Source organism: Ooceraea biroi, chromosome 6, assembly GCF_003672135.1.
Source record: "Ooceraea biroi isolate clonal line C1 chromosome 6, Obir_v5.4, whole genome shotgun sequence".
Taxonomy (NCBI): domain Eukaryota; kingdom Metazoa; phylum Arthropoda; class Insecta; order Hymenoptera; family Formicidae; genus Ooceraea; species Ooceraea biroi.
This window is the reverse complement of record NC_039511.1, coordinates 13,434,686-13,455,651: the sequence shown is the minus strand read 5'-3', so window position 1 is coordinate 13,455,651 and position 20,966 is coordinate 13,434,686. Positions and strand designations below refer to the sequence as shown.

At 35.2% G+C, this 20,966-nt stretch overlaps 1 protein-coding gene across 2 annotated transcripts; it reads left to right on the top strand.

Annotated features, from left to right (window-relative positions):
* Positions 1–1,064: 1,064 nt before the first annotated feature.
* LOC105276885 (thyroid receptor-interacting protein 11) lies at positions 1,065–20,946 on the top strand. Of its 2 annotated transcripts, XM_011334873.2 has the most exons (13): positions 1,065–1,167; positions 1,750–1,829; positions 3,090–3,164; positions 12,992–13,156; positions 13,225–13,332; positions 13,859–14,270; positions 14,381–17,092; positions 17,214–17,317; positions 17,405–17,504; positions 20,114–20,195; positions 20,267–20,447; positions 20,540–20,635; positions 20,708–20,946. In XM_011334873.2, exons 1-13 carry the CDS (start codon positions 1,065–1,067, stop codon positions 20,873–20,875), a joined length of 4,386 nt encoding a protein of 1,461 aa, XP_011333175.1. In that variant the 3' UTR covers positions 20,876–20,946. The 2 variants fall into 2 exon arrangements, with proteins under 2 accessions (XP_011333175.1, XP_026826589.1); XM_026970788.1 differs by lacking the exons at positions 1,065–1,167; positions 1,750–1,829; positions 3,090–3,164 and adding an exon at positions 3,183–6,584 and having other exon boundaries at positions 20,708–20,875.
* The last annotated feature ends 20 nt before the right edge of the window (positions 20,947–20,966 follow it).

Sequence of the window (20,966 nt, the reverse complement as noted above, 5' to 3'; positions counted from 1 at the left end):
ATAAATATTAAATATTTTTTCTGTAGTGCTCGTTATTGTATGAGGTATGACCTCAATGATTAATCGACGTCCGTTCGTAAGTAAGCAAGGAGAAACCTTCCAGATTCAAGGATCCGTGCATCATCAACCATCGGAATTGCGGACCGATAATCGCAGAGAATTTAAGGAACCAAGTGTGAATTCTTTATTTCGAGACGATTTTTGTATTCCTGTTTTGGCTTTGTATCGTGTGATTGTACATGATTTGATACAACAATAACGAACCATTTTGTTTTCCCTTAGAATTTGTCACTTATAACACCTCAGATGCGTCATGAAACCACAAACAAATGCTTCAGTCAAAGGTATATGTACGACTATTAGTTCATGGCTTGGCCGTTGGGACGTGGGTGCGCTGCGATCTTGGATCGCGTCTTTTACATTACCTAAGTGGCAACGTTAGCGGTCCATAGGACATATATAGTCAAAGGACGAAACGAAACGGCGCGAGCTCAGGAATTTCATTGTGCTGCTATCTAGACGTAATTTCTTCTATCACGAAGGAACGCGCTTGAGTGGTAAATATGATTTTCATCTTACTTGTTATAGATTGCTGAAAACAAATGAAAGTTAGATATTATACTCCTTCTTGCTGCAAATTGCAGCTACCGCCTATAACTTCGTTCGTACATTCTTATGTCGACGAGTTGACTCTGTAAAAAAACAAGATTGCAGCAAATCTAGTTACATTTCATGGAACATTGTCGACCATGTTTCGGATTTGTACAATTTGTATACGATCTGACGTTTCAGCTGCACTTCCCGCACCTTATTTTCTCCTCCTTCTTCCTCCAGGCCTCCGATATACACTTACGTCATTCTAAGTGTAAGAGGAGTAGTTAAAATGAATTTGGCTTATATTTCGCGAAGGTTACTACGTGTTACGTGTTGGCATGTTTTGCAAATCGTATAGTCTCAACGAATCTAAGTGTTATCGTAACGATATGTTATAAATACGATGATCAGTGCTTGGTGCTTGTGTACTCGATAAATGATACGAGCGACGTTGAGGGTAAACGCATAAAATGGCGTGGTTTGGTGACAGTTTATCTAGCCTTTCCAATTTAAAAGGGCAGATCACGAATTTTACGAAGGAGGTTCTGTCCGATGGTATCGTTGAAGAAATTGGTACGTATAAATACTAAAAGGTCATAATATTGATTCTAACGGGATCTCAATCTCGCTTTTGTGACACGTAGGTAATTTTCTGAAGAAATAGGTTATGACTGTCAAATGACGTTTCTACTTTATCGATTGAGTGACAAACCACTAATTGGCGCGGTTCACGTGAATCATCTTTTATAAAGTTTGCTTAATTTCGATAATTTTTCTAAATATTAAACCTTAATTTTATAAGCAGCGAACATAATAATTACTCTTTCACTTTTATTCTTTGTGTAACTTAATGTCGTTTAGAAAAACCTAAATAAATATATTCTGTCATTTTAATGATTTGGAACATTTCTAAGTTATTTTTAATGAAAAAGAAAGTTCTTATTTAAAAATTTTGTATCTTACTTCATATTGTTGAAGCTTTATTACTAACAATTATATATTTTAAATCTATTTTAAAAAATGTATAGATTTGTTATAATAATTAGATTTTAATTAAATTTTTTAATATTAGTTGATATAATATAAGCAAGTTTTGTAACAATTAGTACGATCTGTAATTTTACGATTTTATATGAGTTTTATTTTTGTTTTCAGATGAACGATCAAAGGCACTACAGGAAGCAAATGAAAAATGCAGTCAATTACAAGATATGCTCAACGCGAAAGATGCAGAAGTAAGTACATTTTCATTATGAACTAATAATTATAATTTATTATTTTTCTTACAAATACTTTGTTTTCTCTGTCTCCTTTTTTCTCTATTCTTTGTTTTTCTTTCTTCTATTTTTACTAATGTTAGTCATATAATGTTACAGTTAACAAAAAGATTCAAAACTGATTAAGAGATTAATACGCAATTGTATCGATAAATAATATCGTTCTTACGTGACTATCTTTCAACAGCTTCTCGACAATAATTTTCATAAACATTTTTCATATTTTTCGTGAATGTGAAAATCATCTGATGTACGCACAGATGTCTACTAGCTGATAAGAAAAAAAGGTTACGTCGTGATTAGAAATTATTTTAACAGATGTCGCGTTTCCCTAATAATCACGAACGAGTGTAAAACAAACACCAGTTCACCTTATCCATTGACATATTACAATGTCAAAGCTTTTAAATGGCTGTAAAGGACCAACGATGACAGCGATGCGAAAATATTAAACGATTTTCTAGAAACTAAACATCGTTTATAAACCCGCCCCGAAAATTATGAAAGAATAACGGAGTGAGACATCCCGTGCACTCTACTTACACCTACAACGAAAAATTTTCTACCTCTCGGAATAGTTGGGAAGGGAGGGGAGAGTTCGGTGGTACCTAGGGCTCGTATAAGATAACGCGTATCAAGAATCGGAAAGTGGGGACCGTTATCGCAATTCAAACGTGAGATAAGGGCGGCAAATGTAAACATGCATCGTACGGCCTGTATTCACGACGTACCACCGGACTTCCTCCTGATTATGCTTCCTAATATTATTATGTCGGAGATGCATGGTTGTCTTGCGCAGCCAGATAATCCGACAGATTAACTTCTCTCACCTCAAAAATCTCCGACCGGTTTTCGGTTAAATTTAAGAAGTTTTGCATCCAGTTATATTACCTTCAGTATCTTCTGCTCTTCTTTCGGATTAAGCATCCGACTTAGAAATCAAAACTCAATCAATAGTTCAGTAAAAACTATTAACGCAATCGAGCATATCTTTCCCTCGTTATTCAGTAAGTTCTTACCTATGTTTGTCGTTTGATACTATTTGTGTAATATCGCAACAACTCGATGTATGTGCGCGCGTATAAAACAACAAGAGAGGGACAGACAGAACTTAGTATACTTGCGTATTTATAATATTACCTAGTATTATGGTGTTTAGTTGTATTTTAATTCAGTAATAATTTATATAAGAATTATTTATGTATGTTATGTATACAGATCACTCTTCTGCGCCGACAAAATTGCGAGTTGCAAAAAGCCGTCATTGAGATAAACACAAAGTCCAAGGAATCGGTAAGTTATATATAATTCTATATTAAATAACTATATCACGATAATTGCTGCAAGAATTGTTAATGGTAGAAAACGCTTTGCTCGAATATAGCAATATCGTTTGAAAGAAGAGAAATATTTATAACTGAATAAATTATTTCTTGCTTATTAAAGATGAAAGTGTGAGATTGGATTTTATACGTTATTTCAGACGAAAATAGAAATATATCACAAACAACGCGTGTCACTTGTTTTTTTTTTAAAGCACACGTAACGTAACATAAGCGCAGTTTTTCGCGAACGTTCGACGCATTGGTTATCACCTTTTCAAATGTAAGAACCGTTTGCGATTACGTGACCCATAAACCGCTTAAGCATGGCCACACACATGTACTTACCTCCTTACTCCTTTCCTCGGAGTTCTCTCTTCCTTTGCTAATAACACTATAATATAGAAACTTCTAAGTTGTACATCACCGCGATAATTCGTCATTATTATAATAACGAAAAGGAGAGCAATTGTGTCTTTGAGTTATTTGCGGCTGTAATTCATATAAAGTCGCAAATGATAATGTAAGTATATGTATGCGACGAGCAAATGCGCTCGCGATAACAGAAACTAGCTATTTGGCATACCTAGTGGATGTCGATAATACTTGTTAATAGCAAAAAAGGTCATTTTTTTATCAGCTCTTAGATAAGAAGTTTTTGTTTCGTCAATATAAGACATCGTATTATCATCGGTAGTGGAAAGAGAGAGGAATATCATGTTTCTTATTACATTTTCAAAAAGCTTAATATTATTCTTTAATATTAAACCGTTACATATAAAAATGAATTTTAATGATTTTAAGAAAGACAGAAGCAAAAGCAAATTTTAGTCTCAATGAAGAAAAACATGTCGATGCCGTGTACGTGACGAAATAATTTATAGTTATGATGCAAAATATTTGTGTGAAAAATTCACAATATGCATCTATGATCCAAAAATATTATACACGAGCTTATTTTATTCTTTTATCCCAATCTTTCATTGTGTAAAATGTATGTTAGCTAAGAACAGAAGATAAGAAGGTAACATGTTCTTTTACACTTTATTACGTATCTTGGATCAACAAAGGATCGGTCTCACTCGGTGGAATGCGTCATGAAATTTCTCTGAGAGAATCTCATACAACTTGTTCTTTCAGATAAATCAACAAGTTCCTTCTCTTTAAATCTTTCTTTCTTTCTTTGTGTTATATTAACGCAGACAATAAAAGAAAAGTAAACAATGAAGTAAATTTTATTACTTGTTTTAACTTATCGTGAAGAAAATGCTACCGTCATATGCATCTTTTATTATTATTTTTGTATTTCTTTAAATCTTTTAATAAGTGACAATTCATTAAAAGCACGAAACACGAAGGTGCATCAGTTTCTTAATTTATTCAAATTACGAAGACAAAATGAATTGCAAAAAAAATAGAAGGATGCGATGACTCATCGTCTATGTGCTGTTACGTACACGCAAGTGCAGCGGTTTAACAGTCCTTGAAGTCCATCGAAACTGCATGTGGAAAAATTTTAAAAATAATATAAGGACAAGGTATATAATACAATATAATAATATATGTAAAATCATTATAAGAAGAGTTTTATCATTTAATGTTTTGATTATCTGTGTTCAACTGTAATACTGAAAAGACATGTTTCGAATAAAATAAACGATACATGCAGTATTCAAATTAATAATATAATAATAATAATAATATTCAAATTAATACAATAACAATCCTGTTACTTTTCAAACACATCGTATGTAACAACACATGAGTAACAATACAACAGCCTATAATGATATATAAAATACAGTTATTGCTGTTAAAAACGCGCCGCGAATTAGAAAATCCTATTTTGTTAGATGATAATGACAAAGTATTATATATTGTATATATGATTGATTAATTGATTCAAAAAGTAAGCTACATGTACGAATCCTATGATACATTACTCTTCATAACTTGGTTCAACCGATCGATCTCGATTAGTATTCACGTACCACCCCGCAGTTTCATTGTTGCCGATAACACTCTAAAGTACAGTATGATAAGCGATACGATTGGGGTTGCTCAGTTTTCAGCACGATAGTGACTATGGCTACTCTTTCAATCGGGTAGCTATAAATACAGCTTGCACGAGGAGTTAACCAAGTACCATTTGTGCGATAAAGCTCGGCAGAAAGACTTTCGCGTTTGAGGGAAGGTTAGTGCGATATATTTCTGTTGTTGTTATTATTATTCATTAATGATCATTCCTTATCATTCGTCATTTTAACTTTTCGTTGTTCGAGGCAATCAAAACTCATTTTTAACATGCCTACTCGCTAGAGCTTATTCATTCTTGCTCTCGAAACGAAATGAAAAATAAGTCTCCTGCGGTCTCTGTAAAAAAACCGATTTTGCTGTAACGATTACCACGGCGCTCTCGGTAATGTTTTCCTATTTCCTTCAGCTGTGCCCGCAGCACCGGGCTTACTATACGGGCCGATAAAAAATGTCCTGTCGGCGACTGCGTCAATAATAGCGACACGTATCGTACATTCGTACGCGATCACGCTGTGACGGAAAAAGTCGTATCGATATCAGTTTGGCTGTGTTATGGAAGGCTGCTCTTCCACCTCGCGATGCAGACGACGCGTCTCGTCGATAAAATAAAGGATAATTCAATTTCCAATGTCTATTATACGCGCGCATCCTCAAAATGCATTCGTTTCACGTCGTTCGCTGAAATTTCATCGGCTGTTGAAACACTGCTGTAACGCCAGGCCAGTTTCCCAGCGCGAACGTGTTGGCCGATCGAAGTACAATACAAATCGCAAAGCGTTCTGGAAGCGTTTCGATCGCACGACACGTTGTGTCAGGGATCCAAGTAAAGCCTCCGCTACAATGATTTTCAGTCGCATCTACAATGATCGTACCGATGATCGCAAAATAGTCGTAGTCGCTGGAATAGGCCGATCATCGATAAAGAAATGCGACCTAACGAATGATTCCGCGACTTCGTTGTAGCAGAGGCTGAAAGTGCTCCGATATAAAATCGCGTACGCATCCTCGCATAGATGATAGTCGTCTTCGTGGCGTGCATCGCCTGGCGTCGCCCCCACTTGCCCTCCTCCTCTTCCTTCACCTTCTCTCTGGCTTCGTAGGATTACCCGCTAGTTGGTGGAAGGTAGACCCGTGGAAACGCACAGTCGTTCGTCAGCGAGCGCGCGTCGCACATTACGCAGCTCGCAACCGTACGCGGATAACTACCGTCTCGTCTCTTCTGAAAATGACCTCGAGGATCGACCTCGCGAATTGCTCGAAACGTTACGTTTCATCGGTGTTTCGCGGGTTTCTTCGAACGAGGAAGCAGATCAAGAAACTGCACGCGAGATAGACGATAATTCATAATTTCCAAGTAAGTTGTCACTTTAAACTCATATTTGCTATTTGAATGCCACGAATGTGAAAAAAAATACACAAGAGAGGTTCTGCCCGCGAGATTCTTCATCGAAACAATTTCATAAAATTCTCTATAATGCAGTATGATAGTGTGAGTGAAACATGACGCAATAAATTTTTCTAACATTACTCCGTAATGGCTCAAAAGCCGTTTTGATATTTGATATTGGCTCAAGAGCCGACGATATTTTCATATACCGAGCAAATATTTGAAAACATTTTTCCTCATTTATTTCATCCGCTTAGAAGCTTAGACAAAGGATTATAATAATTTTCATATTCCATCAGCAAAAATATTTTTAATGATACATTTATTTGTTTCTAGTTTTTATGTCTCAAAATTGCAATAATGAAATAGCAAGATTTTCCTATCGCGCGATTGTATTTGGCGCGCGAAACGATGACCAGGCAACTTACTGCGCGCACGCGCGCGTTGCTATGAATATTTTATAAGTTTTAAATTGAATTTATCCGACTGCATTCTTCGATAAATTCATATACGATTTGCCTTTTGCGAAAATTTCAACGTAGTTTAATGTTAGTTAAAACTGTTTTTATCTTGTATATTTTTAACATATCTCTCTCTCTTTCTCTCGTGCGCGCGCGCTCTTGCTTTCTCTTGTATCATCAAACATTTATGTAATTCATACTAACATACTTTATCATATCATACTTTAGTGTTCCTAAGATTGAAAAAATTTTGCATGCCCTTTTCAAGAATTTGTCGGACTATACTATCAAAGGAAATATTTATTTATTATATTATATTACATAATAACAATAATAAATAATTGTATTATATATTTTTTATAATTGCAACGTAAAAAGATATGTATTAGTGCTATAATAATTATAAGATTCATTTGTGTAAATAAGCTCATATGTATGACGACCGCGTTTTCCTTGGAAAGCTGTCCGAGCTGTGTCATGTACTTAAAAAATAGTGCAAATGATAAAGAAAAAGAGAAGAAAGGAAAACTAATGAAATTTTAATAGCGTATGCTTATAACAATTATTTGGAGAATATATAACACGTTAACATTAATATTAGAATTCTCAAAATGGGCGCACTTAGTATTTTGTTTAGTTAACTTGATCGCAATATTATCTACGTCGAATTTGCGCTTATTTCATGTTAACCTATGCTCGTGAGTTATCGGTAGATAATGCACGAAGGACAAGCTAAGCTTACCTATGATTACTTAACCAACGCGACCAGTGACCAACATGGTTACCAGCACTCGTACACGAACGGTATACTACTTGAAAAAGTCAGCATGTTACTCATAAGCGATAAAAGTCAAAATATATATTTAAAATAAAATATACACACGTGTATCGAGGCAAGTGTGTATCATGTGCAATTTTATGATCGCAACATGATTTTCTTGAAATAGAAAATATACTGTACATGAAAACGTACGAAAACAACTTAAGGCGAGTCGTCTACTCTTTTCGTTTTAGTATATATTTGTGTTCTGACTCTTTGACTTTCTTCTGACTTTTCCATTCGAGAGATTTCATGTGTTTGAAGTAAAAAAAGAGTTCAAACTCCAATTTATACACGCTTTATATATACGTACGTTTTATTGAATACAATTACCAAACAGCAAAATAGCAGAGGGGTAATTCATCCTCCATTTCGATGATTCTCAAAGATGATGTCATATAAACTAATGAGCATGAAATCCAAGCGTGCTTCAAGGAAAAGTGAAGAAAGTGCCATGTAATTGACGTTGTATTGCTGCTTTTTGAAGAAATTGAGCCTTTATTAAAAAAATAATATCAATCTTTGAAATATTCACCATCTCCATTCTCTAATATTTTCCTCCACTTGTCAGACAGCTGACGAATCCTCTCTCGGGAAAAAGAAAGTACATAAAAACTGAATTTCTTCAAAAGAAAGCATGGAATTAATCTGCAAACTTGATACAATGATCTCGCTATTGTCTGTTGATGTTTAAATATTTACGCATTATAAGCAGTAACATTGTCGATATATTCTGCAGTGACGGAACACACAGTGTACATAATTTCATATTCGCAGGGAGAGAAGTTTTCTTTCGCGTACGGCGCGCTGATCAAAGATCAAGAACGTAGAGAGTAAGGCGTAGAGAGATGTCGCGTCGCGAATCCGCGAGAAGCACGGTTACCACGTATTCTTACTCGCCCGTTGTATGGTGTGCGACGAGCTGACTCCTCGTCTCCGGTGACGATTTCTTACACGTCGAGGAACGCGCTGAGCGCTAACTTCTGAGTATCCAACACCGGAGATACCGGTGTGTTATTCGCAGCGTGCGTTGATAATTCTCTCCAGCCCCTCTGGTGCGCGGACGAACGCGTTTCTCTCGTTCCTCCTCGCGACCGACAATTCGGCCGGTTCGGGGGAATTCGTCACGAGTGAGAAAATATCGTCGGAACAGGCAGACCGTTCATCTCTCCCTCTAAGCGAGCTCTCGTCGCGTATCGGTGATTTTACGCGAGCGAGGCGGCCGATGAAATATCCACGATCGGGCGTTACTTGGCGCAGGATATTCGACAATGCAAGGGGTCATACGAGTCAAAGCCGGAAATAGTAAATACTCATGGTTCTCATTCGTCGGGGAGAACCGTTTCTTCGGGTGACGCTGAGAACGGACGTCGAAATATTTAAAGATATTCACACGCGGTATACCATACGAATATATACATTATTGGGCGCCAACGAGTTCAAACTTTTGCGGTTTCGTGAAAATCGTAAATACGTTTTAAATCATAAAACCCTGCTTGTTTTTTCTGCATCTTTGCTATCTCGAAAGTTTCTTGTTTGAATGAATGGAATAAATGAAAAAAAAAAAAGTAAGCGAACATGGAAAATGCTCGATGCAACAGTTGCTGTTATTTATCGGGCTTATTTATTGAACCCTGAACCACGGACGATGTCGTGTTACTCGACATCGCATGTGCGAGGCCTCTCCATCGCTTACGTGTGTGCCACATGTCGCGGCCACTTGGTTACGTCACTGGCATCGTGGACATTATATGTTCCTACTGACGCAGGTACAATATGCCTGCCACGCTATTAGAGCAGCCCGTGTTAACCTGAAACTCGCGTAAGCGCGGAGCGTGTTTCATAACGTCGCGCGAGAGGCATAGAAATACTGTAAGCGATATTCCTATATTATCAGCAAAAGTACGGTACGCAAAGTGGTGCGTGCGTGGCGTTTGTCAAGAAGTAAGCCTCGTCAGTCCATGCATCGTACACGATTCCTTCAGTCTGTGTATTATATTTTTTCGTATTATTAAAGCGTACCATATGAAATTACGGTTCTCGTAGGCTCTCGCAAATAGGAAAAAAGAACGCAATATTTTCGAGAAAATATATATTGTTTAATCAAACTACGTGACATATTAGTATTAATAGATTTTTCCTAACCAGGTCTACGAATGATATATTTTTGTAAAATTCCTGAAAACGTGACGTGTTACCGTATTTTGCTGGTCTACCTCTAATCAATCTAGATTCCAAAGATATTATTTATGAAATTTCCACATATCTCATTTACTGACGCTTGCGCACGCTGCGTTTATCGAAGATTTGCATTTTCTGCGCTTTAAAAATTTTTGATATTTACTTATGTTTAATATGCGATTAAAGATTCCAAACATACATATATATGTATAATAATTTTAATTTTTTTTCGTGCAAAATTTCAGAGAGCGCGCACTATCTCGATTGAAAGAAAACATATGTGGTACGCGTTACGTGGCTCCCCGTAATAACAATTTCATTACGATCTATAAAGATGCGTAGGGATGCAACATCTGCTAAATCAATCTATGAACCTTTCTAAAAATATCTTCATGCGTTTAGCATAGTTGTGTCAAAGCGCTTTCTTGATTATCGCTGAATAGGATCTAAAGAAGCATCGGAACGTACATTTTGAATCGATTCATGATTAATCGATCGCGATTTCATCGCCAATTTGTACACTGTTAATATCTTGTTGATACACTCAACTTTTTATTTTCTCCATTTATTTATTTTTTCACTTTGTATCACTGTTTAAAAACACTTTTCCTTCATGAAGCATAAAAACATAAACTCACTGTTTCTGTCGTAGAATCAACGTTGTATTTAAATTTAAAAAAACAGAAATACGCATGTGTGTGAGAGCAAAGCAAAGCAAAGCACTCGACGCTCTTTTTGTTTTCTATATTTTTTCTATATTCGAAAACCGCGGAAACACCTGGATAACGTCCAGCGTCCTCGTTGATTTCTCATCGTGAGATTACGATAACTCGCGTTTGCATTGCAATTGATAGTGACTTCCTTTCCCACGCTTCAGTATCAGGATTGCGTTATCTATGTGATACGCGCGCGACGCGTCAACCACGTAGAACGACTTGCTGTACTTGCCATATAAATATCGAGTACGCAAATGTTTAAAAAAGGTATTTAAAAATTTTTAAATTCCAATGAATATGCCTATTATATGTAAATATGTGCGTAAACCATTGAAAAATGTATCTTAGATTTAAATATCTGTTTTTTATTCCATCCAATGATTATCGTTCTCGAATTTTATACGTATAGTGAATTACTTTATAATCACTTTTCACATATAGACATATGACTTTTTTAATCAGTTTTATTGTATAGTAGCCCGACTAGATGCCGGTTCTATTATAATCTGTTATCGGTTGCTCTTGCAGCGCTCCATCGCATTATGTAATCGGTGAAAAACTAACGTAATATATTCTGTTTTACAATCAAGAATTTATAAGCAGTGAGTGTTTATCTTGTATGTATATTGCCAGGCATTCGTCGCGCTTAACATATCGAAATGTATAAAACGAAGAGAACGAAAAGGCCGTTACGCAGGAAAGGTGGAGACTTTTGTCGCGCGACTGTATGCAAGTCAAACAACGCATTATTCCTTGACCTGACCCAACGAAACCTCCTTTCATATTCATTAGGATCGTCCCACTTCAGCTTGCCGCTTTGGACCACGAAACGCAAACGTGCGTCTCCGATGCGTCGCGTAAATCCATTTGTGGACAAAAAATATCAGAAAAATAATTTATATAACGGCGAATGAAATTTAAATAATAATTCCAATGTATCACCAATGTGACACGATTGTAGAATTTCAATGATTAATGTTGGCGTAATAAGTAATTTCAGATTTTCCAAATTAAAATGTTAATTCAGAATAATCGTGTAACAAGTTAAAAGGTAACAAAAACACTAAAAATTTCAAATAAAATCAATGTATTGTGATTATATGAACCGTACGGATTTTATCCACAAAATCTTTATTACATTACTTATTATATACAATCCAATATAATTCCGCAAGCGTGCAGTGAGAATTCTTTTGAGAGATATTAACAAGGAAATATGAAAAAATTTCTGTTATGTGTAATAAAGTTTTTGTTGTCAGATCAAATAACTATAAAGTATTAATTAATTGTAATATGTCATTTTTGGCTGTCTACTATGAATATATTATATCTAGTCACGCCGATATAAGTATGATATATCACTCGGTGGTAATAATTCTCGTGCACGTTCAAATAAATAAATAACGAGGGATTTGCTCGTAAATTGGAAATATTGATTGTATAAGGAGCATACATTATCAGTTGTATATAATATTCCCGATTACGCGTAAGTGAAGACGATTCCAAATAGGAAACACTAGATCGTTTTCCAACTATTGACACTAGATTTCGAATCTTTCATTGGAATCTTTCCTGCCCGCGTCTATCTTTTTTCACGAAATGTTCTTGTCGCTTGTTTTTCCACTGCCTTGCTCTTAAATCGCTTCGATGCCGTACGAGGGTGAAGCATGAAGCATACCAGATAAGGACCGATGTTTTATCGCGTGCAAGATCGTCTCCGAGTACAATGCTGTTCGATAGTCGCGGGCCAGCGTAGTGGCAGGGCCGTATGCATAACGTCTATAGATCCATTAGCATTTCGACGACGCTCGTCTCGAAAAGATTTCCGTATCAGTCACGCACTTGCGGCAGAATGGGAAACGTCGATCCATAGATATTCCACAGCACATAGATCCATAGATATTCCATCCAGGAATTCTAAATACAAAAGATACATAAAGAGGAACTTTTATTATAGAAATCCAATTGTCTGGACTTTCTTTTATTATTGAGCTCATCCGACCCTAGCGACCCTACTGATAATCTAAGATCCAACATGCTAGACGCAAATTAGCTACAAATTGACTTTCAAAATTTACTTGCAATTGAAAAAAATATCGCGCTTTGGACTTGAATTGTAAAATGAATTTTAAAATTTTACAACGAAGAAACTACGGAGTTAACATGTATGTATCATGCTTTCTGTTTTTGTTATAGAACAGTACAAATCACGTCGATGAAACTGAAAGGGTCTTTTGGGATCCATGTATCAACAACCGAAATGCAAAAAATCAGAATCATGTACGTCAGCTGCAGGAGCAATTGGCTCAAGCCACCGTGAAAATACGCGAATTAGAGTACGAATTGAAATGCGTGCAAAAGGTAATAATTATTAACACTGAAATCTCCTATCTAAAGCGATACTATAAGCTGGAAACAAATGGATACAGGTAAACAACACGTCTTTGAAGGATGACATCCCTGAAGGACATCAAAAGGCTGAGGTTTTACGAGCGAAACAGGATATGATGAACCGTATAATACAAATGGAAGAAAAGGTATAGAGCACTACATCACGTATGTATTTATAACATCATTCATTTTCCCGTGACATATCCCTACTTCCTAATTTTAAATAAAGAGGAGTTCAAAATCGCGTGATAAAATTGAAACGAGGGAATTTCTCGCGTAAAAACAAGTCATGAATCTAAAATTGTCATCAAAGAAAGAATAAGCAACACGCTATCGGAAAAATTAATAATTTGCAAACATGTTGATGAGAATACTTTATGATGCTTTAGTCGATGAAAGCTATACTTCAGAATTTAAAACTTGTTAGGTTATTTTCTTACAAGTAAACCAGAAAATTGTTTTCTTTTTCGCTAAGAGTTAAGTCTTTTTACTAATTGTATTACGATTTTGCAATTTGAACAATTCTACCTCCACAAATGTCACACGTACTTTTTTTTAATTCATGAAAATTATTTGTAAAATATCCTTTCGATAAAGTAAAATTGATATTACAAAAGAAGATCTAAATTACTTTGGCACAATATTCATTATTAATATTTTGCGTTTTCTTAGACTCGAGAGGCGGAACGAAACGCTAGACATATCCAATTGGACGAAGCTACTCTTACCAATGATTTTCGTTCTGTAATATCGAAATTAAATTCACGCGAAAAATTTGATTTAATTAATGGGGCGTTAAAAGCTTTACAAATCGAAAACGAGACATTTGACAAAGTTAAGGATTGTAAAATGTCCAGCGAGGAATTGAAGAAAGTTGGTGATGTCGAATATAATCCCTTAGTTCTAAAACATCACTTTGATGCAAATTTGCAACAAAGCAAGCCGCACGATACTGCCCAGGAATTTTCGATTAACAAGGAGGAAACGCGAAATTTGCGTAAAAGAATAGAAGAGCTTGGGAATGAAAATAAAGATCTTCTCAACGCTATGGAAAAGTTGGACGAGGAACATACGCAATCAATTGGTAAGTAAGCACTAAAGTTTCCGTCACCCTGTTATGCCAGCTGTCGTTATTTTTCTTTGTTAATCTTGTTATTTAAAAAGTTGTGATAACGTAAATTCTGTTTCATACAGAAAAACTTTTGTCGCTCAGAGAAGAGACTACTAAAAAACATCATTCCCTACAAAATGCATACGATCAACTTTCTTTAGAGTATAACGAAGCCCAGAGAAGAGTAACTGAATTGCAAAATAACGAGTCAAAACTTGATAAAAATGCCTGTATAGAAACGAGTTATCAGTCTGTCCAAACTGATGATACTGGTAAATTAGACAGGCACACAGAAATGGTTGCCTCTCAACAACAAGGTGACGCGATATCAAAAACAAGCGTTCTCGATGATATTACGCAGAAAGTCAAGACGATTTTGAGAAATTATACCATAAGGAGCGTCGAAGCGGAAGAATCGATCTTCGAGACCATCGCAAAGCAATATGTCGACGCGAGATGGAAATTGGACATTTTAGAACGGAAAGTAACTGAGGTCACGAGAGAGTTAAAGGAAACCGAAGAGATAAAGGATGGCTTACAGATGGAATGCGAAGAACTACAGTCTCATATCGATTCATATCGAGTGCTGTTAGAAAATCAAGCTTTAATCAAGTCAAGTTTGCCATGTATCCCCGAAGCGAGTGAAGAACGAGTAGCCTCTTTAGAAACGGATATAGAATCTTTACGCGAAGAAGTAAAACGTCTCTTAGTTGAAAACAAAACGATACAAGAAATGAATTCAACCTTGATGAACGTTGCGCGAAGCAAGAAGGAGTCAGCGAATCAATTGCAAGAAGACATAAATCGCAAAGTACACTCATCTGTAGAAGAAGACAAGAAGTGTTTGGTGCCTTTAAAGGAAGAGAATAGCTTGAATGAAGACATAACAGCGACCGAACAATTGAAATTCGATTATGAAAATGTAAAACGAGAATTGAGCCTGTCGATGTCTAATATAAAATTGTTAGAAAATAATCTCGCATCTTTGGAGGACACCGTAGATAGATTAACACAAGAGAATAATAATTTGTTACAGACGAATAGACACTTGGATACGCAATTGTGTGACAAAACTTCGCAAGAACATGGCCTACAAGAAAAAAACGATTGTCTGCTGGATGACTTGCGGAAACAGCTTGATGCAGCTAATCGCGAAAACACCGATCTGCAGAATGATATTTTATATAAAGAAAAAGAATTAGACGGAATGGGGATTCAGATTGACATTAAACAGTCTCAAGTGGCAAAATTGAATCAAGATAATGATAGATTAATCAAAGAAAATATATCTCTGTCGGAGCAATTAACTGCTACGCACGATGAGTCGCTTGATAAGATTGAATTGTTGAATACGGAAATGGAATTACTTCAACAGGAACATGAAGATTTAAAACAGGAAACATCGAGTTACAAGGAAGAATTGGTTCGAATGAAGGAGAGATTGCACGAAGCGCAGGAAAGTAACACAAAATTGGAAAATGAATATCATACATTAAGGACAAAATGCGACCAGCATGAAACAGGGGAAACAGAACTTCAAAGTCAGGTGTCGAAAACGGAAAAACTTGAAAATGAACTAAGTCACAAAAAATCGATTATGGAAGAGATAGATTTGTTACGAAACAAATGTAAGGTTTTAGAACAAGAAATAGAAGTTTTGCGTGCTAAGAAAACACAGAAATTTCAAGAAGATGCGACCAAGGTAATATCCGCAAACACAGATAAAACTAAAGAAGAGGAGCTTGCGACCACTACAAATGATTCAGTCAGAATAGAAGACAATACGATGGAGCATATAAAAACGGAGAGCCAAAATCTAGAAGACATGAACATAATATTTAATGAAAGAGAACGAAAGTTTGTATCGATCATTGACGAGGAGAGACGAGAGAAAGACATCGTGAAAGCACACAATGAGAAATTAATGCATGAAATTACTGAACTACATAACAAATGTCAAATTGCTTCTGAAAACAGGAAAGAATCAGCAGAAATGGCTAAGCAAATCATTGAGGATCTCTCCCATCTTGTACGAGAAAAAGACGAAGAAATTAACGTTCTGCAAGCTGAAATTACTCGCATGAAGGACACCGTCACGCAAATATCCAATGAACTTATAATAGTTAAAAATCAGAAGGAACAGCATGAACAGCTTATTTCAGTTAAACACAATGAAGGTTTGCATTATCAGAATGAAATCCAGAGATTGATTCAACATATAAACGAACAAGCGGTACGCATCCAAGAATTAGCTTCCAAGCAAACAACGAATGAGACACGGGAGGAACAGCATTTAAAGAAGGACAGAGATAGTTGTAATGAAACCATTGACCAATCTAGACAGAACGCTGAAATAACGATTCTGCGTGAAAAATGCGACGCACTAGAAACTGCTTTGATACAAGAACAGTCTAATAATCGAATTTTACAAAATCAGCTTATCGAGAGTCAAAACAAGGAAGCCAATTCTGCGAAAGAATTGGAACGCCTAAGGACACACCTGGTCGAAATGGAATCGAGCTATACGGAGGAAGCTCTGATCGCCGAAACGAGCCGTCAAGAATTAGAAGCGAGATTATTGCAGGCTGAGGAAAAAGTAAAGAGTAGCTCGACCGCTTTCACGTCGGCGAGTATTAGGGCGAATCAGCAAGTGGAAACGTTGCAGCAACAAATAGCTCTAATTACTCAACAAAGAGATCACATACAGGCGAAATTATCCAATACAGAAGATAAGATTCTACAGCAGTCTGCCTCGTTAACTAATTTACAAGTAGTTTTGGAACAGTTTCAACAAGGTAAATAAAATTCTTTCGAAAAGTTCTACATATAATATATAAATTTATATATTATATAAATTATATAAATTATAATAATAATATATAGTTGATATATTACATGGAATTATTAAATTTACAGATAAAGAACGTGACATTATATTAGCTACGGAAAAGATTCAATCTCAACTCAATGAATCACATAAAAAGCAAAACGAGTTTTTAATTGAAATTTCCATTCTTAAGGTTTGCTTTATATTTTTTATACGTTCATGTGTAATGCTTTCGTTGAATTTATTGTTTCTTATAAAACTGTTGTTTGCGTGTTTACAGCAACAATTATCTGAAGCTAAGGAATGCTTGCAAGCTGCATCTAGGCTAAGTGAGCAACTTGAGAAGAAGGATGAACAAATTGTGCGACTTAACGAAGAAGGTAATTATTAAATATTAATACTTTTAACGCTGCCTGCATATTCTTGTCTATATGGCATGACTGGTATTTTTAGAGCAAATTATTTTATGTATCATAAAAGGTAATTCGAAATAAGTTTGTCTCACTACATATTCTTGCTTTTATTTTAACACAATGGTTGGCCGATAAACTGAATTGAGCGCCATTGCATAAATTAAATTGAATCAATGCGTGTGAGTATGTGTGTGTATGAGTATGTGTGTGTGTGTATAATGCGCTATGTAAATATGAAAATATAAATTAAAGACTAAATAATATCCTAGAAAAGAACACGAAAATGATACGTGTTGGCAATTCGATAATATCGCCAATAATTCATTTATGCGTAAAAATATTTTGGAAATTTTATGTTGTTGGTGCAGCACATCTTAATTGCGAGAAAAAAATTAACTACACTCTAGAATGTAGCCGTTTTTTACAGCTGTTATATTCTGCAATGTCGAAATTCCAAATTGTGGAATAATCAGTGTGTTCACGTTTTGTGACTAATCTGCGAATGCAAACACGTACATAATCCGGTGATGTAGTCAAATATCAGCTGGTAATTCTGGGATTGTAACAATGGCCCAGGATTCTTGCTGGTATCTGGCTACGAACTGGATCATCGCCTTTTTGCACACTCACAAATCACGTATTAGTTGGGTCATGCAATTGCCACTGGTGCTGGTACTATGTTTTCGCATTTTATTACATGCGAATTCTCATTCCTCTTTTGGTGATTCTAACAAAAGATACTCAAAGATTTAAAACCGATCATTATAATGTTGCATTGTCTTTTATATGTGAAAATAAACTCGTATCTAAATATCACCATGTCTTATACGTATGATTTTTCCTTTTAATTGAATCATTTATGTAATCATTCTTTCTTGGTATTTTCTAGATATTCTTGTACAACTATTTAATTAATATAAAAATTAATATAATTTAATATTTAATGCACCAATCGTAATAATCCATTGCTATATCAACATATTCGCAATTTTGAATACTTACTATTTTGCATGTATTGTTTTACTATTTTATTCGATTGCCTTTTTTTTGACGTAAAAATTAATACCTTTAGAATTAATAAAACTGTATATGTAATTATTCTGTACAATAATATATCGTTGTACAACATTACACATGCAAGATAATAACGTATCAAAAAGCAAAATATTAATAGTTATTTTCGAAAATTGTTTGAAAATTGTGTACCTATGTAATTAATTGTACTGATTGTAATGATAGGTATCCAAACGTCGCGTTAATACATTAAATTGTGCAAACTAATCATAATTATGTTCTAATTACAATGATCAATAGAATTCTTCCAAAATATTATTACCGCTTTTACTACTATTTTAGCGATATGAAACTGATGTTTTTTAAATAAAAATATCGAAGTTTTAATTATTTATAACTGATAATTAGATAGAAAGATAAAAAGCTACAGGCGAATTAAGATAAAAATGGATAATAAAATGTTATATTATTTCATGTTAAATCTGCTACGGTAATAAAAAGTAATAAATAATCTGCTATTCTAATAAAAAAATCTTAATTCGTCTATGATTTTCTATGATACCTCGGCATGTATTTTATAAACTGTTCGAGCACAGTTAATCAATTTATTATGATAGGACATTTTGTATGCCATATAATATATTAGTACATAAATGCATGTAATATAATAATAATCATAATATATAATTATAATCTGGTAACGATAGCGTGGGTAATCTCATGCGGTAACTGTGAGTGTGGAAATACGAAGAGCTCATATTACCTCGTGGGGTTTCCCACTCGTTACTACGTTTCGTCAAAATTATGAGTCTTTTTAAGATCAATCATAAATTACTTCTGGTGAATAAGAGAAATCGATTATATTTTCCTTCAGCTGTGGTAACTTTGGTTTTTACAGCATGTTATAATTTTAATCATGTAAATATTCTTGTGCAATTGATAATTCGCAAGATTTCGCGTTGCGTTATATAAATTGTTTTCTATAAGATTTTCTGTCAAAGCTCTAACGTATGCAAACTGGAATATACAGATCACACATATTACTAAACCGCTTTTTTTAAATTCTAGTGGCATGCGCGCAATCTTAGTTTTGTAAAACGGCATGATAAAAGAAGAATGCAGCATGAGCAATTAAGACGCAGGCGAGAGTATTGCATCAGGTACTGGTGTGATATCGAGGCAACCAGTACTTGTGTTATACTTACGCTCGTGTCTTTTCGAGCTACCAATTCATCAACTTTACAACGATGGATCGTGCATGGTGTATATAAGAATCAGAAATTCTATAACTGATTTTTTTTTAAATAAGTTGTACTTATATTCTTATAAATACTTAACAATGTTATATATCTTGATAATAATTAAGAGGACGGAAAAGCGAGGAATAATCCTCTGTAGATAGATGCATTTATCCAAATCTCGTTACTTCTTTTTTCGCTTCTTTCTGAAATTGGAATTATCGTTGTTGAAAAAATGTTTTCTAAATTATGACTTTCCCCTCTTAATTGTGTCTATTTTAATACAACATAGTATTAACAAGAATATATGCTATCGATTTATAGTTGCGCAATTGGCGACATCGTTTAATTTTGCTGATCAAAAAATGAAAGAGGTGATGGAACGCGATGAGACAAAAGTTGATAAGTGAGTAAACATGATCTATCGATGCGCTCAAGTCCTCGACAAAGAAACTATCATGTGCATAATTCTTACAGGATCCTTATTAAAAATCTTCTTTTGGGTTACTTGTCTTCGACTACATCGGACAAATCTTCAATTCTCAGGGTTTTCGCCAATGTCTTAGACTTTACTGAATCAGAAAAAGACAAGACTGGTTTGAACGGCATGATGGCGCAATCCTCACGCGTTGGCAAAAATAGCACTGCATCATTAAAGGTAGAAATTTGTTTATCAATGGCAGTGTTTTTGCTCGAGTTTCGATAAATTCGAGTTAAAGTTACATCGCGATACATGTACATATTTTATAGGAGGACGAGCCATCTCTATCGACGGCCTTTGTCAGGTTTCTAGAAAGTGAATCCAAGCCTAAGCCTCAATTACCAGCTTTGCCGATTGTGAATTCAGTAAGTAACAACTTAGCGACATTCCTCCATTTAATAAAATCGCTATTCTCATTACTCATTGTGTAATTGCAGACTTCGTCACGACCGGGACATAACAAGCAATCGACATCATCATCGTCGTCGTCATCGTCGACGCAACCCACATTACTGTTGTCTAATGTTGCTCTTCCAACATTCCCAGATTTTGTTCCAGCTAGAAATACGGGATCTATTTTGAAGGAAGTGTTAAAAGATAGTTGATATTACACATTGTATTAAACATTGTACAAATAATATAATATAATAAAACATATTCGAATGCATTTTATATCCAAAGTTATCCACTTCATTA

Excerpts from the sequence above, each read along its gene's own strand:
- LOC105276885 (XM_011334873.2), top strand. The coding sequence starts at position 1,065 with ATGGCGTGGTTTGGTGACAGTTTATCTAGCCTTTCCAATTTAAAAGGG. Across the intron at positions 17,505-20,113 it reads TGTGCGACTTAACGAAGAAG|TTGCGCAATTGGCGACATCG; the intron begins GTAATTATTAAA and ends ATCGATTTATAG. Across the intron at positions 20,196-20,266 it reads GATGAGACAAAAGTTGATAA|GATCCTTATTAAAAATCTTC; the intron begins GTGAGTAAACAT and ends TAATTCTTACAG.